At 40.4% G+C, this 26,224-nt stretch overlaps 1 protein-coding gene across 4 annotated transcripts in view; it reads left to right on the forward strand.

Annotated features, from left to right (window-relative positions):
- Nucleotides 1-26,224, forward strand: part of LOC149252460 (anthranilate synthase alpha subunit 1, chloroplastic-like) — a 504,560-nt gene that overhangs the window by 243,736 nt on the left and 234,600 nt on the right. For all 4 annotated transcript variants that reach the window (XM_089459700.1, XM_089459699.1, XM_089459701.1 and 1 more), the window contains one exon: nt 4,154-4,343. In XM_089459700.1, coding sequence (XP_089315826.1) covers nt 4,154-4,343 — 190 coding nt within the window. The remainder of the gene's footprint in view (nt 1-4,153; nt 4,344-26,224) is intronic.

Here is a 26,224-nt window from a genome sequence, read left to right on the forward strand (position 1 = left end):
AAAGTGTATTTCACTTGTCATATAAAAGTGAAGCACTATAAAATAACTTTAATTTTTTTTAAGTTATTTTTTTGCATGCAATTTAAGTAACTTCATTGTAAAAATGATTTTCACTTGTTTTATAAAATTCTGTCGCTTCATACGTAATTTATTTGTAAAAGTGAGCTAGAGAGGGAAAATAATTTTTATATTTTTTTTAATCAACATCCATCATCATGTGGGCCAACTTCTACCTGCCACATGGCTCTTTGCTACTGTTAATACCTTTTTAAAAAGGGACATAACTTTCACATCCGAAGCCCATTTACAATGCTAGTTTTTTTTGAAACAACCTATCTTTTCGAGATGTTTTCATCGAAACAGTCAATTTGAGCTATTGAAACCATATCATTTTGCATATTTTAATATGACCGCTCTAATGAACTTTTGCTTATGAGTACCAACTAATTCTCTTGGAAATCCCATGTGGAGGTTGTACTAAGAAGTAAAGGATTGTATTGATTACTTTGGGACAATAATGGTCTCCACTGATGATGATAAGAGAGCCAAATGGGATGCTAGGAATGACGAAGCATGTGGATTAATCAAAATGTCCATTTTTCTGATTTGCGATTTGATATTCAAGGAATTGATGATCTGAATGCAGGCTGGGAAAATTTGAAACAAATATTTGGTGAACCTAGTATTATTAGATCTCAGCAGCTTGAAAATTAGATCATGACTTTAGGTCCTAATGATTTCTCTTGCACTGAATATTATTTATGACTGTCAAGTCAACCTAGAGGATTATTGTTGCATATATATTATTCTTTCAAAGCTTGGTTCTACATATTTTGTTTTTGTATCTACATTTTATTCCAGTAGAGAAGCTCCGGGAGATGCTTGTTAAAAACCTTCTCTTGAATCCTTTGTGATTCTTTGATTAGAGAACAAGACAAGCTCTTGCATATTGGAGAAATTAGCACTGCAAATACATCTAATAAGGCCCTAGTGGCTCTACAAAGAGATTAAACCAAGCATTGAAAGTGTTGTATCTTTGTAGCTACAACCCGGTCTTCATAATTCATACTTTAGCCCTTGAAAATATATATATAATGAAGAATGTAAGACATATTAATCATGTCATTTTCAAAAGAAGAATTTTGAATTTTCAAAAATTAAAATTTTGGCTCTAAAATGTTAAGTTGGTCTCCAAAAGAGTGAAGTCGGCCTGCCCCTTTAGTGACACCAATTTGGGCTCCTTAGATGACTATATAAAGCCATTTCGTCCTGCTCTTCCAAGCAAGCAATTCAGATCACCTTCTCTTCTGTTCATATGAAGTTTCTTTTGAGGAAAGGCAAGTTTGAGAGAGAAATAGTTTACCAAGATTACAAGAAGATCGAAGTTTCCTTTCAGCAGAATGAATTAGGTCATATTGGGCGACAAACTGAATTAGGGCAGAAGGCTGAATTCTGAGCAGATTCATCTTGAGCAGCAAAACAAAATTTGGGCAAACCTAATATCTGAGGCACAACAAATTAAGCTTATGGACAATCCGAACTGGGTGAAACCCATGTGCGTTTATTTACCATTGTAAACCCTCTGCACCTAGATCAACTTTGATACGATGTGAAATTTCCATGGTTGCAATAATTGGAAATTTAATCTTCTATCTACTGGAGATTATTTGTCTTCAAACAAGTAATTCGGCAAATAATGATTAATTCACTACTGCAATCTTCACAAAACTAAATACTGGAACTGAGAAAATAATGCACACACAAAATTTGGACACCAAGATTTTTGGACAATACTCCCTGGAAAACCCTAATGTGGGGAAAACCAGTGTAGTAGATAAGGGTTTATATTACTAATTCATCAGCGATTTGAGAGTACAATGATCTGCTTGCCTAATGATGGCAAAGCTTCAACAAATAATAATCTCCACTGGAAAAATAGTCTAGAGACAATCTCCTCCTATGCAAATTGATCTGGCCTCTCCCAAGCAACTCACACTCCTGGCTATTTGCATTGCCTGCCAGAAATTCACACTACCTGCTCTGGAATATTCATACAGCCTCTGGAAATTACCTCCTGGACGTTGAACTACCTCTAGCATTGCGCTTGGCCCACTCACTCTGCCTCCGGATGATATATCCGACATTGGCTCACTAAAACGAGCTACTCAACTACTTGCACTGTCTAACTGGCTACTCGCATTGCTAATTTCGGCCTCCTTCTCTGCAGATAAAATCGACCTCTTCTTTGGTCACTGGGACACTGGAAAATCTGTGAAAATCCTCTCCGAAATTCTTCTCTCGAATCTCTGCTGAAACCCTTGGTGCTGGTGTCCCCCTCTGCTGCAACTGTGCCCTTGCTGAATCAATTCAATTGGGTAAGTTGAACTGCTCAAGTATATCTCTCCAACCCCATTGAATTGCTCTCATAATCTCTCCTTGGGCAACCAACGTCCATCATCTAATCACAATAGATGGCTAAGATCATCTTGACCCCATCAAGTGACTTTTCCAGAAGTCTCTAGAGCATAATCAATTTTCCTCAATTAATTTGATTTAATTAACGAGTTTTCCTAAGTTAGACTTAGGGAAATTTTAATAATTGGTCAGTTAGTCTAATTGAGGTGTTTTTTTGTGAAACCTTTTCTGGGTATTGGAGAAAATGTGTTCCCTAGCTTTATAGACCCCATAGAGACTAGAACACCTGTCCGCTACTACCAAAAACTAACAATGCATTGTACTCAAGGATTGATGAATACCCATTGAAGTTGGGCTTCACCAAAAAGACTGCAATATATTCAAATCTTTACTATTTATATGATGTGATTTGCTTATGTTGGTCCTGTATGTAGCTGACCTGATTCTTACAAGTAGTCATGAGAAGCTGATTGTATGGTGCGAGAAAAAGTTGGCAAGTGAATATGACATGAAGGTCATTGGCGTTATGCATTACTTTTTAGGTCTAGAGATTTGGCAAGATGTAGTTGAAGTTTTCCTTGGGCAAGGCAAGCACATAGTGGAGATTCTAAAGAGATTTTAGATGCTGGACTGCAAACCCATGGCCACTCCCATGGTGCCAAATCTGAAGCTATTTGCTGATTTAGACTTTGATTTTTCTATATCCATCTTTTTAATAAATTTAGAAAAGGCCAACATTTTCCTCTGTTTGGATATATGAGTAAGTATCCTCTATATCGTGAGTGGAAAACCAAAGGCCAACATTTCCGTAAAGCACAATCTTGTTACCAGATATTAACCACTGGAAATATAACCTAAGGAAACCCTAATTAGCAATTCTAAGTACAAATCTGTCCATCAATTGGATCAGGTAATAAATACTCCTAAAAGCACGTCTGATATGTTGCACCTCTATTTTGCATGGTTACAACTTACAAGGTTAAGATGGCTTTTCTAGCACACAACATTCATTGCATATATATATATAGGAAATTTATTTATTACAGATATGCACTGCATGAAGTTGGGAGAGAATTCATGAGATGGAATAAAGAGAGAATGTGTGAACACACTCAACTTATTACCTAATTTATGTTGCCATAGGAACTGTATATATTAGAAGTTCCTTTTCAGGATTATATTGGAGTATCTTTGCATGCATGGCTGATAACATAAGAAGAAATCGTTCAATTGATCTGTAAATCTGGTAGTTTGAACTTCGTATTTCTTAAAGCTGAATTCTTAGAAATAATCTGCACCACATATTTTCTATTAAAGTTCTAGAAAAGGACACCAAATTCCTCTGAATCTTTTTTCTATCTCTGGATGAAAATGACTTGATTGGATAGGTCCCAAGGCACTGATCAGACCTCGAGGCAAACTCGTAACCATTGGGTATATAGTTTGGAGAAGAACGCATAGACAATATCCATGGCACAAAACAAAATGCGCTTCCTCTAGAGCTATTACCATGTTGATTTTGGTCATTGTGGACATTTATAAAATTATCTATTTTATCTTATTCAGGCATGTGTGTCTCTCCCTATATAGATACACACAAACATTAATTTTCGGATTGGTTATTTTTCTTTAACAACTGAAATTGAAATTCTGGAAGTCTAAAAAAGCTTTATAACTTTGAACATCTTAAGAATTAATTTTCTCTGAGGTCTTATAAATTTTTATTTTTGATTCTCAGGGCCGTTTTAGTTTTGTTGGAGCACAGCCTGCAATGGAAATTGTTGCTAAGGAAAATTCAGTTACGATAATGGACCATGAACGGGGAACTAGGGAGGAGGAATTCACTGAGGATCCAATGACTGTGCCTCCACGCATAATGTCAAACTGGAAACCAGTGCTGACTGATGAGCTTCCCATTGCTTTCTGTGGTATGTTGTGTCTTAATTAAGCTTTGCAGTGCAATAGAGTGTTCATGTGAACATAGGAAAGTTTTACTGAGTGTAGACAATGTATTGCTCTGTGTTTACTAGCCTTTATTTTCCAATACAAACCATTTACACTAGAATGCTTTTAGCTGCCTCGGAATGTCAAACTTCGATTTCAGATTAATGTTTACAAGATGAATGATTGTTACCATTTAAGATTAGATTCGAGTAAAACAATGATGCCATTATATGGAGGAGTTACTCACTGCAGCAAAACATAGTGTGAATATGGGGCCACCTTTGCACACTAGATGCATTATCATGCTTCCTACATGCTTTAATAAGATGAGACAATTTTATCAATGTCTGATGGATGAGCATAAAAGAAGGTCAATAGGACCGAAGAGTACAACCAATATGAATATAATGTGGGAGGGCTAAAAGTCTGATGAATGACCACAAAAGAGTACAACCAGTATGAATATAATGTGGGAGTGCAATTGCAACTCATACAAAATGCCAAAAATAATATAATGATAGAAACCTATATAAGTATAACATCGGAACATATGTAGAAATTTGAAAATCGTGATAGGTAAGATGGTGCAAAATATTGAATAAGTTTATCCAAGATTGGAAAGGTGGACAAGAACTTTTCAAGATAGAGAGAGAGATAGATGATAAGGCCAATGATGTCAAGGTCTCTTGACTTTGATGGCCAAGGGCAAGAGGAGCAAACTGGGCACTGGTTCGCTGTCAGAGTCCTTTCGGATCATCAGGAGGTTCGACTATATGAGGGGGGGAGGGGATGTATGAGTGAGGAAGACTCCTAGCATTTGAGGTCGGTGAAGGAAACTTTGAATGGATCTCTGGCTGCTCCTTAGGAACTAGGAGTTAGTCTCACAGGTAGGAGGCACTCTACCTTCGATTCTTCTGGCATTGATCTCTCTAATGCTCTAAGAGTGTGTGGCTTGATGTGCAAGCCCACACTTTTGAGCTGGTCTTGATATTATCAGTTGGTCTCCTAGAGTGGGAGCCTAGGGAGAAACTTGGGGCCTTACCATTTGTTAATTTTAGGTATGTTCTATGCTTAGAGAAATTTATTTCAATTTTCACAGTTAGCTCAATATCTTTTCCAGATTAGCAATCACATCAGCATTAAAGTAAACTGCAGATAGAACATAAACATAAATCGCAGAAGACAAGCCAAGACAAGAGGACATAAGATGTGGCGCTAGCCAGGGACAAACCCCAATGTGGGGAAACCCTTGATCAATTCTTCTTATATGTTCTTCAAGAGTTCAACAAGAGAGAGAGAGAGAGAGAGAGAGAGAGTACATTTACAATATAGGTCAACGCTTTGACTTATCTAGATAAGAGCATAGATCATCTCTAAAAAGATGATACATGAGATCAGTTGAAGACATGTTGCTTCAACTGATTCCCCAAGGTGACTCCTTCACCTATCATTGTGCTGCATCTCGTCATCATGCTGCATCTCACCGTGATTTACAATGCTGCACCCATCATCACAATGCTGGACCTCTTGACCATGCTGTACACATCATACTGTTACACCTTATGCTGCACTGTTGTCCCATGTGCCATTGTTGCACCATGCTGCCACAACTGTCCCATGTGCCATTGCTGTACCATGCTACCACAGTTGTCCCATGTGCCATAGTTGCATCAAGTTGCCACACAGCTGTCCCATGTGGTATATTGAACCAACATACATCATGTCTCATGTGCTTGCAACACCATGCTTGCCATGCTATCCATGCTTGCCATGCTTGTCCATGCTTGCTGCTGTCCCATGTTTCCCTTAGCATTCCTTTGCTGTCCCATTTACTATGCTGCTGTCCCTTGCCGCTGCTGCCTAGATATATTGCTGTAGCTGCTGTCCCTAACAGTCATGCTATACCTTGCCGCTGTCCCCTTAGCCTTGCCATTCCTTGCTGCTGTCCAATGTATCTTAGCCGCACCATGTAGCCCAACTATCCCATGTACTAGCACTGCTTTCCTGAGCATGTTTGAGTCCTCAAACACTCCATGTTGTCCCTGTTTTGAGGTGGTTAGGACTGCGGCGTACCACAATACCATGCTATCACCTACATCCCACCTTTTCGCCGCCCCAAACGACCCTTCTTCAACTCAGCCTACCCTCGGCCTCCTTTCAGCTGCTCGGTGCCTTGTTTTAGGCCTTAAAACAGTTTACCCTTTTAGCTGCATTAGGCCTGCGTCGAGGGCACCATATGCCTACGACTAGGGCACCATTGGTATGTTTAGGACAACGTTTATCTTCATCTTAACAGTGGCTAGGATACCCTTGAGATAACATAGGTTGGGGCTGCCTTAGGATAGCGTTAGGGCTGCCTTCTTGGACTGCATTAGGGCTGCCTTTAGGACAACGTTTAGGGTTGCCTTAGAACAACGTTTAGGGTTGCCTTTAGGATAGTGTTTAGGGCTTCCTTAGAACAACGTTTAGGGCTACCTTTAGGACAACATTTAGCGCTGCCTTAGAACAACGTTTAGGGCTGCCTTTAGGACAACGTTTAGGGTTGCCTTAGAACAACGTTTAGGGCTGCCTTTAGGACAACGTTTAGGGCTGCCTTAGAACAACGTTTAGGGCTGCCTTTATGACAATGTATAGAACCCTTCCATCGCTTTGCTGGCCTGTACTCTTTATTGCGGCTAGGGCAACCTCTTTTCCTCCAACGTCTAAGGATTCCACTTCTAGATTTCTCTTCCACTAAAACCCAAGACAAGTGGAGAGAAATCAAGATAGAAGTGTGTGTGAAATGACTCTCAAGTCATCTCCTTTTATACTAAAACGTTGAGCACATGTGGGGTTTATTTGGTTGTTGGCCGACCTTGACGAATTGTCCCATAACACAAATAAATTCATAACTCCATGAATACTTATTGGAATCGGATGATCTTTAGATCAATCCTACACTTCTCGATGCGAGGGATCCAAGAAAAATATCAGCTGCCATAAATAAGATGACCCACATGGAGTTTGGCTTTGCCAATTTTAACACCATTGTATTGTCTGGTACTCTCTGGAACTCTTCCCACTGCTTGTTTTGATTGGATAGATCAACAAGGAAGTATGAGGTGATCGGCCTGGTCATCGAGGGTGGGGCATCACATGTAGGAGATGAGATCTGTGGCTGAACATCTTCTTGATGAAGAGGGCTAAGCATCTTTGGTCCTGGTACCAAAAGAATGTAGAGAGGGAGACCATTGAAAGAATGTGCTTTCTGTGAAAATAATTACACAATGTTCTCGTAAATTGCTCAAAGTCGTCTACAAGTAAGTATATGTTAATCAGTGGTTGTCATTGATGTCAACCCAAGCAGCACCAGGGGCTACCCCAATCTTGCAAGGGCATTTTGACTTGACAAATCATATTATTCCACATCAAAGATCTTCTCGATGGATTCTACTCGTCGAGATGTTTTCGTTGATATATGGTATGCCTCCCAGTCCTTCACGGTTTGAGAGTTATTTGCGTTTGAAGTTAGTAACCCCAGTTAGTGGGCCAAAACCCTATGGGGTTATGGCATGGCACTCATAATTGGTTGTGGTCATTGAATAATCAATAATTAATAATGTTTTTTTTTGCTCATAAAATCCCTCCAACATTCACTTGTTGAGGACCCTCTCAACTCAAGACAGTCATATAAATAATGACCCTCATATCCTCCTTTAGTAGGGATTTTGAGGCTTCAAACAGGTCATTGTGGCATTTTCGCTATAATTTTTTTTTGTTTTCTATAATTCATTTTTGTGAAGCTGCAGAAGTTGAAATTAAAACCCATTTGAGCCAAAATCTTGATGAACCTCGTGACCGAATTTCAGATCTTGGTTTACTATATTTTCAGAGATATGATTTGAGGAAGTTAGGGTTTTTACAGGCTCCCGAATTCCTTGTCAAACAGGGCTGAAGGTCGCAACAGTGACACGTGGCACTTCGTACAAGTTCGCTCTACTGAACCAGGCTATAATCAAGGCATCGTGGGAGATTGGGCATAACGCTTTCTTGAAGAATCCAATCTTGATCAGATCTGTGGGGTTGGAAAGAGGACTCAGAGGGCTACCACAGGACAAAATTTCAGACCTTGGAGATCCGAAATTACATAGATACAACAAATTCAATATCGAGCTCCTAGAAGGCAAGAAAAAGCATGCATTCAAGGATCACTGCAGTAAGGACCACACATCAACAGTCAAGGGTAAGTCTCCTACAACAAGGTATGTATGATTAGCGTTTACATTTGAAATATGAGTATCATCTCTGACATATGCTTTTGCAGGACAACGTAAGTACATACAGGGTCTCTATTATATCTTTCTGTCTCTATATGTCACAATTAGTTTTGATACCACATTTCGGATGTCCTATTCTTGATACTACACATTTGATGCTACACCAAGTCTGCTAAATCTATATGATGTTGTAAGTTCATGTTACTTGTCTTGTCATAGTTGATAGAATGGTCTCTGTTGTTGTACTTAGAACTTGGTCCATCACAAGTCTAGGGTCTGTCATCAGTTTTTATTGTATATATCTTTAGGTCAGTTTTGGATATAGTCTTGCATAAAGTCCAAGCCTATATCAAGAGTGAGAGTCTTTGTCTACTGTTGCAACAAGTCAACAACAATAGTGACAAGCACACTTCAGGTACACATTGTAATTTTAATTTTAATTTATTCATTATTATGCACTTACATGTGTTTTGCAGGCAAAGGTAAGTTGAAGGGTATTTTGTTTTGTTTTGGGATTGGTTTCGCCGGGCAAATTTTGCATGCAAGTAGAAGAAGATTCAAGTACAACTTCAAGCAAGAATTCAAGAGCAGAAGTATCAAATCAAAGGAAGCATTGCAGCGGGACATCCTTTGAAGACATGACAACCATCCGTATATTGTGAAGAGGTGTCAAGGCCAAGAGTCATCATTGTAAAGTTGTAAAAGAGTCATGTTGGGTGAAAATGTTATCGTTTAATTTTGTTGTAGTACTTGCCCAACTATTTAATTTGTCAATCCGAGGTTCGTAGACTTACGAGACACATGCACTATATATGCAGGACTGAAGTGGAACTAATCTAATCTAATCTACTGAAATCAAATTAATCTAGGAATGCATTGAAACACTAACTAGGAAAGCAAGAAATTGCATAAGGGGAAAGCAATACAACATGTGAAGAATTGAATGACAAACAACATATGTGAGCTCACAACAATAAAGCTATCTCAAATTATATTACAAGAATCAAATTACAAATCATGAAAGCATAACAATAAAAGATGAAAAACTAAGAATTCCTTTCCATTATTCATTATCCATTCTTCCTTATTAAAATGAAGAGAGAGCACTCTCTTATATACATGAGGAAGATAACCTTCTCATAATTACATATCCAATATTCTCTCAAGCACTCTCAACTAATTTCCCATTATTACAAGATATGATCCCACAAATCTCTCAAGCATTTTTAACTACTTTCCCATTATTACAAAATATGATCCCTTTGAATCCTCCATAAATCTCTCACATATCTTGGATAAGATATGTTAACCAAATCCTCCATGATTTTCTCCTTAGGAATAGGCTCGCATAATTATCTCCTTAATATGGTGGAGGAGATATGGATAAGATATGCCAAACAACATGATTTTCTCCTTAGGAATAGGCTTGCATAATTATCTCCTTAATATGGTGGAGGAGATATTAGTTCTTCACATTTTTCCTACACATCACAAAACTCACATATTCTTGAGATAAATATAAAAATATGTATATTTTCTAATATTTAATCATAAATTCACTTGTAATACAAAAATGAATAAAATGGAAAATAAGAAGGTGAAACCCAAATGTATTTATGAAAATGATATGATAAAAGGTTAATGGGATGATGAAATGTAAGGAATAGTGAAGAAAAAGGTGGATGAAAACATGACATTTCTGAGTCCCAACAAGTCATTTGTAAAAGTGTCATCATTGGAAGAGTCATTATTGTAAAAGAGTCAATCTGCCTAGAGTCGAAAAGGCATTATTGGGAGGTATAGGAGTCTCTGTTGGGATGATGTCATGGTTGGGTTGCAGGTCATAGTGTGATTGGGTGTTCGGTCAAAATCATTGTAAATCATATTGTATCGTGGATCGTTGTCCCTGGTACGGGAATCCACACTCTTGTCTCATTTCAGTCATTATAGAGTGGCAAGGAGGTGATAGGCTGGTGCATGAAGTTGCCTATAGGTTGGACCCTGTGAACACTTCAGGGTGGTAGGTTGGTCTAGGATGTTTGAGCATCCATTCAATCGACTACTGAAGAAACCAGGGCGTTGGGGCATCCTTCCAGTGGGAGCTGGAGAAGACTGTTTTTCTAGAATTCTAGGAAGTTGTTGCTTTCATTTCAGTTGGGGTTGAAGATTAAAGAATTTATTAGAAAAGCGTTCTGTGGTGTTTGACCCGGAGGGTGTTTTCCACCTAAAATTCTTGCGTCTACTGTGTTCTTTTATTTACTGTTATTACTACATAAACATTAAAAATAATTGAAGATTAACTAATGCTTTGAAAATATTTAAAAGTTCTAATTGCTAAGGAATACTGATTTACCCCCCCTCTAAGTATTTCCAACAGTATATACAATTAGAGTTGAGGAGAAGCTCCAATAAGATAGGAAGACTGACTCTTTTTCAAAGATTCATGAAAGTCTAGGCCATCCATTTAGTACATTTGTGAAATACAAATGACTGCTAGTTTATAGGGAGGAAAGTGGCGTTGTGGGAAACATTAATGGGTTTGGTGCAGTAACATATTCGCTAAAATGAAGAGTCATTATGGCTGCCATAGGGCCATTCTCAAATGGATGTGGTTTTGGAATTCTAGATTTCAAGTTATAGTGATCTATCTGTGTTAGATATTTGTTAAGTTATGGTATGTTCTATGCTTATAACAGTTTACTTCTTTTTCTTATTATATTCCACCAATTAGCAATCACATGTACATAAAGTAAAGTGCAGATAGAACATTAAACGATCGACAGAAAACAAGCCAAGACAAGAGACACAAGATGTGGCGGCTAGCCAGGGACAAACCCCACAATGTGTGGGGAAACCCTTTGATCAAATCTTCTTTTATCTTCAATAATTCAACAGAGAGAAATAGTACAATAAATCTGATTCATATCAGCAGTAGCAAACCCTAGATCAGCAGCATCAACATTAGCGGCTTCATTATCAAACTAGGGCAGACCATATCTCACAAACCGACCGTCGGATTGACTTCATTCCACCACCAAAAGTTTCGGCTTCCAGAGGAGGTTCAGATGAACCTACAGTGCAGTTCAGATGAGGAGATCTTCTAGGCCACGCAAGTCAATCTTTACTTCTGCAGTTGCAGCTTCAGTTTCAGCAGTTTCCGGCTTCAAACTAGGGCAGTGGATATCTTGCAAACCGTTCGTCGGATTGACTTCATTCCACCACCAAAAGTTGCAGCTTTCAAAGGAGGTTCAGATGAACCTACAACGCAGTTCCAAAGAGGAGATCTTCTAGGCCACGCCAGTCAATCTTTACTTGTGCAGTTGCAGCTTCAAATTCAACAGCTTCCGGCTTCACATGTGTGAGAGAGAGAGACCCATTTCAGCTCAGTAGAGAAGAGACTCATATCTGCGCAGTAGAGAGAGAGAGATGTGATGAGATGAGTGAGTCCAAATGAGGAAAAGTCCTCTTATATTTATACACAACGTTGGTGGGTGAATAGATGCGACTGTTGGGCTTCTGAGCCTACATGAGTTGTAGGTCGGCTTGATAATAATTCCATAATCAAAATAAATTCATATCTCCATGAATACTTATTGGAATAGGATGATCTTTATATCAATCTTACACCTCTCGACGAGAGGAATCTAATAAAAATATTATCAGCCATGAATAAGATGACCCACATGAAGTTTTGCCCTGGTTGCCAATTTTAACACTCCCTCTCAACCATGGAGAACTTCATCTGCAATCTGTCTATCGGTCGTTACTATTCATCCATCAAATGCACTGCCCTGTACAGCCTGACCCTTGCCCTGCTCTGCTCTATTCTGCCTGTTCTGCTTTGTCTTGTTCTGCCCTGCACTGATCTGTACTGTTTTGCTTTGTTCTGCTCTGCTCTTGCATTGTTCTGTTCTGCTCTGCTTTTGTCCGAATTATGAAGAAGAAGAAATGATCGAGGATGTATCATACTGACTCAAAGTCAGTCTCAGAGTATGTACCACTAGTCCCAGACCAGTCTCAACCAACCCAAAGTCAGTGTCATAGTGAGTACAACTCCAATGGTCCCAGACCAATATCATCCTCCACTGACTCAAAGTCAGTCTCAGAGTATGTACCACTGATCCCAGACCAGTCTCAACCGACCCGAAGTCAGCGTCATAGTATGGTACAACTCCTACCACTGGTCCCAGACCAGTATCATTGATCCCAGATCAATGGAGGTCATCCTAGCATAGGGAGTACGGTAGTTACAACGATGCGTCCATCGGTACTACTATGGTCCCTAACTTCATTTCCCTGCTCATTGATCAGATGAGAGGTACTTCCCATGAGTCCCAGACTGCATGGGTAGGATGCCTCGACAGGAGAACTAATCAATCCTGTCCTCACAGGAGAACACATCAATCCTGCTACAATTGCCATGGAGAACACATCAATCCAGGCCTCACAGGAGAACACATCAATCCTGCTACAATCGCCGTGGAGAACACATCAATCCAGGCTGCCATGGAGAACACATCAATCCAAGCCTCACAGGAGAACTAATCATCCTGCTACACAGGAGAGCGAATCATCCTGTTCCACAAGAGAGCGAATCATCTTGTCCCACAAGAGAGCGAATCATCTTGTTCCAGTGTGCACCACCAGGGAAGGGTGAGTCACCCTGTGGTCATATGTTGCTCCAGTAGGAACCGCAAGCCCTCAGAGCTCCCAGAGCTCAATGTATGCAACATGTAGGACCCTTGTACAAAGGTTTCTTGCCGACTCCAAGTCGTTTGGGAAAATCACAGATTAGATCTTTCCTCGGGGCTTTGACAAGGTGTATCAACCTGTACATCATCTTAATGTGATGGAGCTTCCTTGCTCATCGACGTACCATATCCCAGATGATGTCTATCTGCTGGAGCAATTGACGAATACGGGATTCCTCAATAATCGAATCCCACCTCTGGTTGTTACAGAGAATCACAGTGGTATACAATGTAAATCCAAACAGCTCACTGAAGAGCTTTCGCAACCAGACTGCCTCACACGAGGTTATGCTAGCAACAATATATCCTGCTTCGGCGGTGCTCAAAGCCACCGACTTCTGCTTCCTGCTCATCCAGGATATCGAAGCAGATCCCAAGGTGAAATAGTACCGGAAAGTGCTCTTACGGTCCACCACACTGCCTGCCCAATCAACATCAGTATATCCAAGTAGTCTCACATCTCCGACAGTGTATCTTAATCCATGAGAGATTGTGTCCTGAAGACATCTCAGAAGATTCCTGGCATCAATCCAGTGAGGCTCAACCAAATATGAGCTCACAATGCTAACTGCAAAACATATGTTCGGACGGAGGTTCACCAAGAACATCAATGCGAATGAGTTTTTGAAACTCAGAGGCATTTCCCAAGTCTGGTCCGACATCACTACCATATAACTTCTAAAAGTTAAGATCCTCGAGGTAGTCACAGGCTTGCAGTCCATCATACCGAATCTTTCCAATATATTTACCACATATTTTCCTTGAGATAGGAAAATTTCCCTTGGCTTCTGCCACACTTCAAGTCCTTGGTCCTTCATTTCAAATTCAGAAGCCATCTCCCTCTTACATTTGTGAATGAGAGGGTTTGCACCTGTTAGAAAGAGGTCATCCACATACAACACCAGTATGAGAGGCTTGTCATCTTCAACCTTAAAGTAAAGGTTAGGATCAGCTTCACTCCTAGTGAATCCCAGCTTCATCAAGTAGCTATCGATCCTCTCATACCATGCTCGGGGTGCTTGCTTCAGCCCATAGAGAGCCTTCTTCAACCTGCATACATGAATTTTTCAATCATAAATCTCAAATCCTTTGGGTTGCTCCACGTAGACCTCTTCTTTGATCGAGCCATGCAAGAACGCAGTCTTGACATCCATCTGATGTAGGTTCCATCCTTGTGAAGCGACAAGGGCTATGATCGAGCGGATGGTCGTATATCTGGCAACAGGTGCAAATATCTCATCATAGTCTATACCTTCCTTTTGGGAGAATCCTCGAGCAACAAAACGAGCCTTATACTTTTCCGTGCTTCCATTTGCTGCATGCTTTATCTTGTAAAGCCATTTGGAAGTAACAACAGTCTTGTCCTGGGGTCTGGGAACTACTTCCCAAACATCATTCTTTATGATAGACTCATATTCTTCGGTCATAGCATCCTTCCATACTTGATGCTTGACGGCATCTGAGAATGACGAAGGCTCATTTTGTATGATCGTGCTCATGATGGTCAGGTATCCTTGATACCTATTAGGTTTCTTACTTTCACGAAAGGTTCCTCGGGGTGCAGCATGTCCTTCAGCATCATCAAGTAACCCCTTAAGCCATGAAGGCCTCTTCCTAGAAGAGGAAGGCTCATATGGAGGAGGATCAATCGGATCCATGGGTTCTTCTACATCAGGCATTGATTCATCATCCTTTTCTTTCGGTTCCCTGGTGTCGGCTTCTTGAGAGCTCCTCAAAGTCGGAAGATTGATCACCTTGCTGAGAGCCATATCTTCGTCAAAGGTGACATCATGACTAATTATGACTTCCCTTTGACCGGCTACATAGATTCTATAGCCTTTAGTATTTTCACCATAGCCGACGAAAATTCCCTTCTTTCCAAATGCTCCCAATTTATTTCTTTTCTCTTTCGGCACATGAAAGTATACAGGGCTTCCAAAAGTTTTAAAATGAGAAACATCAGGTTTCTTACCGGTGAATTTTTCTTCAGGAGTCTTGGAACCCAATGCTTGATGAGGGCATTGATTTTGTACATATACGGCAGTGTTTGCAGAATCAGCCCATAGAAACTTTGGAAGTCTTTGATCATGTAGCATGGCCCGGACAGCTTCCATCATCGTGTGGTTCTTCCTTCCCACCACACCATTCTGCTCAGGAGTATGTGGTGTAGTAGTCTCCCTCTTAATGCCAACCTCAGGTGTGCCTGAGTAAACCAATTGTAATATATCGGAGGTCTTGCTTTGGCTTGAGGGGAATGGTCCCCTTTTGAGCTTTCCTTAGGCACATCCCGGACATACACCTTCTTTCTCTACTTGGAATTCGGGCATCTCTGTTACCATATGTCTTACATCGGGTAGAGCTTTGTAATGAAGGTGGGCAAACCTCCGATGCCAAAGTTCGGACTAAAGAGATGTGTCACAAGACATGACACCTAGCGGACTTCCATCGACCTGATATAATGAATCAACACTAAACCCAAGAGTAAAGGCATCTTTAACATTATTTTTCCATATACATACCTTGCCATTGCTGAAGGTTACCTTGAAGCCTCTGTCTTCCATTGCCAAGATGGACACCAGGTTCCTTTTGAGGTCAAGTGCATTTAATACATCCTAGAATTTCTAGCCTTCTTGAATGCTTGTCCTCTTCCTTGATTCCCAGCTCTCCTCTTACCTTTGCTGTTGAATTTGTCATTCCTTTGATTGCCATCAGAGGGATTTCGAGTTGCACCACTGCATACTGTACCATGCTTCTCTAATCATGATTATCATCATGCTGCCCATGTCCATGATTTTATCCATCATAATGCTGCTCAAACTAGTGTGCATCATCATCATGCTATCCTATATGTGCATGATCTCATGTTGCCCTTTATGTCCATGATCTCATTCATCATGATGCTCATGATCTCATACATAGTGACTTGCTTTATTGCAAATGTAACATCGTCATTTTCTTCTAGCCTTAGGTCCAGCCTTTCCTTTTGATTTAGTCTCGGAATTATTTCTTTTCTTTGCATGAGAAGAAAAAGGCAGCAGGAGGACCTTTAGGCATGGGCATTTCCTGCTCTTCTACCCTTGATTGTTCTTGAATGCATCTAGCCATTAATTCCTCGAAACCAGGAATTACATTATAGTTCAAAAGAGTAGTCCTGAACACATACCATTCAAATGGCAATCCTTCAAGAGTTGTGAGTGCCATTTCTCTGTCAGTAATAGTTTCCCCAATAGATAGGAGATCGTTCTTGATCTCGGTGAGTCTTAAGAAGTATGCTTGCATACTTTCATCTTTACCCTTCTTGATTTCCCTCATCTTATTTCTAAGAAACAAAACTTGATCTGCATCATTAACTTTAAATAAACTCACCAGTCTATCGTAGATTTCCTTGGAGGTGTCCAGTTCAGAGATGTAGGCCACCAAGTGCTTGTTGATAGAGTCCCGGATGATCTTCTATTGTTTTGACTTCTCCATTTTTTCATTTGTTCCAGGCAGCAGCGGATGCATTTGATGGAGGCTCAACAATATTGCCTCTCACATGTTCCAACACTCCTTGATTCTCAAGGCTTAGATCGATAGACATCTTCCATCCGTGATAGTCAGCTTTCTCACGGAGCTTGTCTTCAGCAGGAAAGAGTGTTGAGGACCCCATAGTTCTTTTAGGATAGCCTTGCCAATATTCTCTTCAATGATTGCTCTTGCTCTTGCTCGGGCTTTGTCTTCACCTCAGCTCTGATACCATGTTAAGTTATGGTATGTTCTATGCTTATAACAGTTTACTTCTTTTTCTTATTATATTCCACCGATTAGCAATCACATGTACATAAAGTAAAGTGCAGATAGAACATTAAACGATCGACAGAAAACAAGCCAAGACAAGAGACACAAGATGTGGCGGCTAGCCAGGGACAAACCCCACAATGTGTGGGGAAACCCTTTGATCAAATCTTCTTTTATCTTCAATAATTCAACAGAGAGAAATAGTACAATAAATCTGATTCATATCAGCAGTAGCAAACCCTAGATCAGCAGCATCAGCATTAGCGGCTTCATTATCAAACTAGGGCAGACCATATCTCACAAACCGACCGTCGGATTGACTTCATTCCACCACCAAAAGTTTCGGCTTCCAGAGGAGGTTCAGATGAACCTACATTGCAGTTCAGATGAGGAGATCTTCTAGGCCACGCAAGTCAATCTTTACTTCTGCAGTTGCAACTTCAGTTTCAGCAGTTTCCAGCTTCAAACTAGGGCAATTGATATCTTGCAAACCGTTCGTCGGATTGACTTCATTCCACCACCAAAAGTTGCGGCTTTCAAACGAGGTTCAGATGAACCTACAGCGCAGTTCCAAAGAGGAGATCTTCTAGGCCACGCAAGTCAATCTTTACTTGTGCAGTTGCAGCTTCAAATTCAACAGCTTCCGGCTTCACATGTGTGAGAGAGAGAGACCCATTTCAGCGCAGTAGAGAAGAGACTCATATCTGCGCAGTAGAGAGAGAGAGATGTGATGAGATGAGTGAGTCCAAATGAGGAAAAGTCCTCTTATATTTATACACAATGTTGGTGGGTGAATAGATGCGACTGTTGGGCTTCTGAGCCTACATGAGTTGTAGGTCGGCTTGATAATAATTCCATAATCAAAATAAATTCATATCTCCATGAATACTTATCGGAATCGGATGATCTTTATATCAATCTTACACCTCTCGACGAGAGGAATCTAATAAAAATATTATCAGCCATGAATAAGATGACCCACATGAAGTTTTGCCCTGGTTGCCAATTTTAACAATATTTTATTCACTCACATTCTAGTTTGTGAGGAGTAGGATAAGATAAGATAATTTTATTATGTCCAACACGTGATGAAAATTAGGTCAATGAGACTGTTAAGTACAATATTGTCATTACCAAGTGGGAGTACAAAAACTGCTTCTATAAAAGCAAGGGTAAAAACAAATCTAACCTTTAAGATATAAGATCTAAAGTCTAAAATGAGAGTGTAGAATTAAAAACAATAGTGTAGCCACAAGAGTGCTTGCATTGCGCAGATGCAAAACCCTAAGAAGCATGCCTCGCATGGGAGTGGTCGAAAGAGAACCTCAATTCCCTTTCATGTCATACCTCGAGGATGAGGAGGAGAGAGAGTTTCCCTCCCCTTGGCCAAGAATTATAGTAGATATATCTCTCTTAATAGTTGAGGTCATAGAAAAGAAACTCCAGATATATGAGAGACCCAAAGACCTAGAAGAGCTTGAAAAGTTGGTTTATAACTTATGGTGTCTTGTTGTCTGGATGATGTATCTTGTGTAGAATTTATTTCCGGATCCATTGCATAGGTATTGATAGATTTATCATTGTTTCAAACCATCATATGTTGTTTATCTTCTAGACTTTTGCAACTTTCTCTAAATATTGATGATGAACCACATATGATGGTTCGAAACATTGATAAAGTTATCAATACCTATGCGATGGATTTGGAAAATAACTCTACACGCAAAATAATCATAGAAGTCTAAATGAAATGATGTGTCTTGTTGTCGAGATTTCTCTGTGTGTCTCTCCTAGGATTTGATGCTAAAAAAAACCTCATGATACAAGATTGTGTAAAAGACATGGAATAGGATTTGGTTTGCAGTGTCTTGTTGTCGCAAGTTGGGGGGTTTGCTATTGCTATCTAGAAGCAAAGTATTGCTTGTGGGGAGGATGAGTCCTGTTCAAGGATTAGAGTCAGAAACTTTAAACTAGTCTTGTTGGTGGAGTCGAATAGCGCCCATAGGATATCTCTAATTTGGAGCCCTTGTCAATAGGGAGCAACAAAAAAAACGATGTAATCATTCAAGTACCATCTAGTTGTGAAAATTCCTAAATTGGAATCCCTACTGCAGCAACTAATGATATTACTCCTATTTGTTAAAATCCTTTAAACAAATCACTTGTAGTTTCCTACGGAAAATATCGTAATATTATGCGGAAGCAAGAGACTGAGCAAGAAAGAAAATACAACACAAATGACACTGTTGTTTTTGGACAAATGTCTCCGGAAAAACCCATTGTGGGAACATCGGTGCAACGGTTTTGAGGGTTTATTATTATTAAGTAGTAGCAAATTCTGAATACATCTCTGAATACCTCAAGGGTTATTCAGTTACAGAGAGAGAAATAATGGCAGAAAGATTTGTGATATTACCTCACACAATCACTGAAAAAATCCTGGCTGATTCAGACACTGGATGAGGTGCCTCTGGCAGGCCCTACGCTGCCTCTGTGTAGTCCTCACGCAATCCCTGTGTCAACCTCTCTAGGCACTGTGTCACCCAGCCAGCTGATCGATTTGCTGCTCGAAGTCACTGCTCTCAGCCTCTCGGCTTCACACCCCAGCTCCTGACTTCTGAAACAGCCTCTCGGCTTCACACCCCAGCTCCTGACTTCTGAAACTGACTCTACCCAACAAAATTTTGGATTCTCTCTCACCCTTTGCGCTGCCTCTGTGTGGCCCTTCACGGCCTTGCGTCAGCCTCTGTGTGAGAGCACCTGGATCACTCTCTGCCTCTCTGTTGATGATTCTCCGGCTAAGAAAATCTCTCTCTCTCCGGATGCTATCCCTGCCCCTCAACTGCAAGAAATATCCTCGATAATAATTTCCTCTTGAGAACTTCTCACTTTAGAAATTCGATCTCTTGATCTCTTGGTGTGTTTTCCAAATGACCCTCAAGCTCCTTTAAATAATCTTCTCATTGACATTCAACAACCCAGATTAAAAGCTAATCAATGGCTAAGATCATTTTAGCTTGATCCTCGTCTTTTTCTAGAAGTTACACCCACAATTAGATTAATACCCATTAATCTTTTTAATTTCCTAAGTTTAGACTTAAGGTCCCATTAAAAAATATTAAATATTTTTAATAAAATTGTCTCTGGGTGGAATTTCCCAAAACGCTTTTTGGGTTCTTTGGAATACATGTGCCCAAGCCTCCCTGCGAAATTTGAGGCCTAGACCACATCCATTGCTACCCCAAATCAACACTCCCTCTTAGGAGGAATGTGCTCTAGCAATATACACTGTTGCATACTGCTTTGACTCTGAAGCATTGTCCTTTGTGCTGTTGATGTCTGACATGCTGTCCACCAACTACTGCGCTGCTACTGTAACTGTACCGCTGTTGACACTGCCACTGCCAATATTGCATCCGTACAACAACTCCCTTTCAAGTGCTGTATCTGTGCTGCTGCTAGCACTGCCAGTGCCAACTCCTACTGCACTGCAAATTGTTGCTGCTACTCTATCAACGACGAAAAAAAATCCAAAATTACTGAACTAACTGTGTTCAGTATGATACCACGTGAATGTTGAAGCCTGCCTGCTGCTAGTCTCTGCGTTGACCCTCTGAATCTACTGCGCTGTTGCTGACCTCTTCTCTGTGCCAACTGCACTACTGCCAACTCTACTCTGCGCTGCTTAGTTTTTGGTGCTCCTAGCCACTACAACTGTCTCCCCGACACTCCTCGACACCATCTGATACTAGTCCATCCTGCTACTTCTGATCTGGGCTCCCGTAGCAAGGAAATGATCCTAGAGGTGGACTCCTCAAGGATCTTGCCCATCTGTAGCTCTTTCGAACTACAGCTCCAAATCAGCCCACCTCCCTCCTGGAGGTATCTCGGTTGTCATGGCGAACTCCTCCTCTTCGATCTTCACGGGCGCAGCCTTTAGATCATGCTTCTCATCCTTGTCCTTCTTCTTGAGAGGACACTGAGTAGCGTAGTGACCCATCTCACCACACCTGAAACACTTGATATTTGATATGTCCTTCTGACATCTCTGCTGCTCCTGCTGTCCCTTCGATGCAAGGGCTGCATTATCCTCCTCCTCCTTGGGTTTTGACCCACTGTTGCTGCTTTCGTCAAGTTTATCTTTGACTAAGTCTCTCCTCAACTCCTCTTGTTTTAGAGCTGCCCACATCTCATCCCAATTCGGCGATGCTGCTCTGCCCAACATACTCTGGACAAAGACTTGCCACTCATTTGAGACAGAATTGAGGGCTAGTCTAACCAACTCTGAATATTGAGATGTATGCCCTGCAACAGGCAATTCATCATAGGTCTCCTTAAGCTTCGTGAGGAATGTATCCACATGCTCTTCGTTCTGCATCTGAGCAGATCTCAACTTCTGCTCCAAGTACATCTTCTGTTGCTCGGAAGATCCATGATATAACGTAGCCAAGGCATCCCACATTTCCTTAGCAATCCCTCTGCTAGCGATGTGACAAACCATGTGATCCTTTACTCCATCCAGGATCATCCGCTTGGCCGTAGCCATTTCAACTCGGTACTTCTTCAAAAGATTTGCATCTGCAGGGTTGACCACCACGCTGTCGACATATGACTTGAGGGCATGCTCATCTAGAAGGAATGACATTCTAGCCTTCGAGATGACATAGTTGGATGCTTCGTCCAACCTGTCCTGATCCTTCAAGCCACTAGTTGCCATTGTTGCCACAAATGTCTAACATATCCTCTCTCTGCGCTGCTGCTGGGCTAGCCTATGCACTCCCTACTGGAGCTAGTAAAACTGCTGCCTCTTATTGCTGCTAAGCTCTAGAGAATTCAAATTCCTTGGCTAGGAATTCTCTAAGGAAGAAATTCCCTCAGCCGTGCTTCTCCTCTTTCTTCTGACGATTTTCTATCCAACAAATTGTCTGCAGAAAAATCTGTGTCCCATCAGCTTCTCCTCATGCTGATGCTTCAACGCTGCTCCTTATGACCCGACAAAAATTCGAATTGGGAGTCCTCTCCGTCGACTCACTCAGAGAGACACTGCCTTGAAATCTCAACCCTCCGGCTAGAACTGCGCAAACTCTCTGGGGTTTCGAATTGCTGCCTCCTGCAGCTTTTCGATTTCCCTCTTCTGCTCAGCACTGGGTTCTCTGGCACTGCTCTTCTTGTTCCACTGACAGCTCTGATACGATGTGAAAATTCCTAAACCGGAATCCCCACTGCAACAACTAATGATATTACTCCTATTTGTTAAATTCCTTTAAACAAATTACTTGCAGTTTCCGACGACAAATATCGTAATATTTACGCTGCAACATTCACTTAATTAGATATTATGCGGAAACAAGAGACTGAGTAAGAAAAAAAATACAACACAAATGACACCGTTGTTTTTGGACATATGTCCCCAGAAAAACCCAATGTGGGAAAACCGGTGCAACAGTTTTGAGGGTTTATTATTATTAAGCAGTATCAAATTTTGAATACATCTCTGAATACCTCAAGGGTTATTCAGTTACAAAGAGAGAAATACTGGCATAAAGATTTGTGAGATTACCTCACATAATCACTGAAAAAATCTTTGCTGATCCGGACACTGGATGAGGTGCCTCTGGCAGGCCTTGCGCTGCCTCTGCATAGTCCTCACGCAATCCCTGCGTCAACCTCTCTAGGAACTGCGTCACCCAGCCAACTGATTGATTTGCTTCCTGGAGTCACTGCTCTCAGCCTCCCGGTCTCACTCCCCGACTCTCGGCTTCTGACACTGACTTTGCCCAACAAAATTTCAGACTCTCTCTCAGCCTCTACGCTGCCTCTGCGTGGCCCTTCGTGGCCTTGCGTCAGCCTCTCCATGAGAGCTGCTGGATCACTATCTGCCTCTCTGTTGATGATTCTCCGACTAAGAAAATCTCTCTCTCTCTCCGGATGCTATCCCTGCTCAACTGCAAGAAATCTCCTCGATCAAAATTTCCTCCTGGGAACTTCTCACTTCAGAAATTCAATCTCTTGATCTCTCGGTGTGTTTTCCAAATGACCCTCAAGCCCCCTTAAATAATCTTCTCGTTGACATTCAACGAACCAGATTAAAAGCTAATCAATGGCTAAGATCATTTTAGCTTGATCCTCGTCTTCTTCTAGAAGTTACACCCACAATTAGATTAATACCCATTAATATTTTTAATTTCCTAATTTTAGACTTAGGGCCCCATTAAAAAATATTAATTATTTTAATAAAATTTTCTCTGGGCGGATTTTTCCAAAATGCTTTTTGGGTTCTTTGGAATACATGTGCCCAAGCCTCACTGCAAAATTTGAGGCCTGGACCACATTCGATGCTACCCCAAATCAACACTAGTTAGGTGGGTGGGATAAGCATGGGAGATTGAAGATCATGTTCCTCCCTCATAAACACAGCGAAGCACTATTGATCAGAGTAACAGAAAAGATGGAGAGAGAGTTTTGAAACTCCTTGAAGTGGTAGTAGTACAATCCCTGTATCTTGTAGCAAACATGGTACTTGAAGATAAAATGTTCTTCTGTCTTGATTTCCTACCTAACATGGTTGGTGAATCCTATCCTTGGTTCCTTGCTTGTTAAGATATCCTAAAACAACTATCTAAGCAAACATATCAGATTTAGTTACTTGCTGGTAATATTAACTTTTGCATGCAACAGAAAGCGAGAAAAGCAATCACACGCAGTGAACAAATATTTTTGCCCTTCTAGATCAGTTTATGATTCATAATTGCCTTCAGAAATTACAAGAGCTCCCTTACAAGGAAAAATGGCTTTGAGCATTAATCAAATGAACAACAAAGTTGAAAATTATAGTTCGCATGGAAATCGAGGCAACTTGCCCAAAAATCCGTACAACTGTACAAAGTCCATACGAGGGTACAAAATCCTACGGATGGTGGTACACCATGCTCTACTGGGTTGTATGTCTGCTCTTTTCCTTACTGCTAATGGCTTCTTGTCCTCGCTGAAGATTGATTGCCTTCTCCTTGCTGAAGTACTGCCAAAATCCTCGCCAATGGCTGAAAATCAGATCTGCGATTTTCTCCTTCACTCACATGACTTGTAAAATGAATTTTCTATGTCTTTGTGCTTTGCCCTCTCTTTCTTTTATAAATGACATGAGCCAAAATCCTAATCTTCAATGGTTGATATCTAATTGTGAGGTCAACGACTCTCTTTCAGTTAAATTGTTAAGTGATCCACTGTAGTCATTTTATTAATTAAAAATCACTTTGATAAAATAATGTTCACTTTATTAATTAATTAATAAAGTGAACTTTTGTAAAAACATATGATACTTTTAATGATGATTTTCATTAGTAGACTCCCTCATGGAAATATGTGTTTGAGCTACAAACAGTAACACCCCCTCTTAGTGAGTAAGGTATTCTCCACCACTCCAAGCTTGTCTCATAACCAAACGAACTTTTCCTTCACCAAGGGTTTGGTGAAAATGTCTCCCAACTACTCCTCTGTAGAAATATATTGAGCTTAACTGCTCCCCTCAAGACCATGTCTTTGATGTAGTGGTATTTGATCTAAATGTGCTTTGAACTGTCGTGAAACACTGGATTCTCTGAGAGTTTGATACAACTCTGGTCATCGTAGTGGATCACTTTTGGCTCAAGCTTTTGACCAAATAATCTTGTGAGTAGCTTATGAAGCCAAATGGCTTCATGGCTAGCTAGATTGGCCACCATGTACTCTGCCTTAGTTGAACTTAGTGTTATTGAGGTCTATTGAAATTTGAGAACAACAAAGAATTTCTTATCATGGTTATTGCTCGTGATTGCTTGTGTAGGTATCTTTTCAATTAGTCTTTACTTCATTCATTATATCATCAATCAATTACACAAATTCATTGCATAAAAGAACAAGAGACATAGGAAATTAGGCTCCAGGGCAAAACCCCAAATGGGCAAAAATCCCACAAGGGGGAAACCAACGATTTCTCTTATAGAATCAGATAAAAGTGAGAAATCCAAGACCTAGGACTAAAACAAGAATCCAACCTCCAAGATTCCAAGTCAAGCCCTCCAAATTCATCAACTTAGTCATAAGAAATAGCATCAAACTCAGTCACAGTAACTTGCACCAACTTCATTTAATATGCCACAGGAAGCTCACTCTTATTTTGGATCATCTATCACAAGAAACTTGCACTTATCACTGACCATCTTTCACAGAAGGTTCACATCATCTTTCATAGGATAAACTTCACATCATTTCAGATCATCTCCCATAGAAAACTCGCACTTCTTTGCAGATGTATAACCTCAGGAACTCACACTTTTTCACAAAGATGTAGCCTTTGAAATTCATATCTTTTTACCTCATAACTCACCACAAAAACCATTGAATTGCTTGTAATTTTGGAGGAGAATGTGTGCCAATATATAGTTGTTCTTATATGTGAAAAAACATTTCTTTTGAGTGAGCCGACTTGTCATCCAGGAGAGGCTTGACTTGGCTCTTGAGGTGAATTAACCCAAATTACATCTTAGAAAATTCTTTTTCTTTTTTCTTTTCAAGAATTCCAAATAGGACTTTGACTCAATAAATCCTAGAAGCACGAAGAACATGCTTTGACTAGAGATAAACATAATAATTTCTTTTTCTTTTCTTTTTTTTTACATATTGATATAAGTAAAAAGATAATCATGAAGACCAAACCTAGTTACACTTTTCACCAAGGTCTGCTTTGTGCTAAACCAGTAAATGACTTCTGACCCCAAACTGAAGCAACACCCAGAGGTGGTCTTCTTGTCTATATCATTGCATGCCTAGTCTGAACCTGAGTATCCCTGCTACTTCACACCATCTCCACCAAGCTACTGCAATCCATATCCTATTGTGCCCTGCAAATATTTGAGCATGTGCTTTGCTCCAACCCAGTGGACCTGCCTCAGTTCCACAATGAGTTGGCTTAGGGTGCTAACAACAAAGTTGATGTCTGGTTGAGTGTTGACCGGATACATCAACGAGCCAATCAATTGCCTGTACAATTTAGAGTTTTCCAACTCTGCTATTGAAGAATCAATCTTCTTCAGGTTAGTCACC

Source organism: Pinus tabuliformis, chromosome 7 (assembly GCF_031772625.1).
Source record: "Pinus tabuliformis cultivar Carrire ecotype Pingquan chromosome 7, CPIR1, whole genome shotgun sequence".
Lineage (NCBI taxonomy): Eukaryota > Viridiplantae > Streptophyta > Pinopsida > Pinales > Pinaceae > Pinus > Pinus tabuliformis.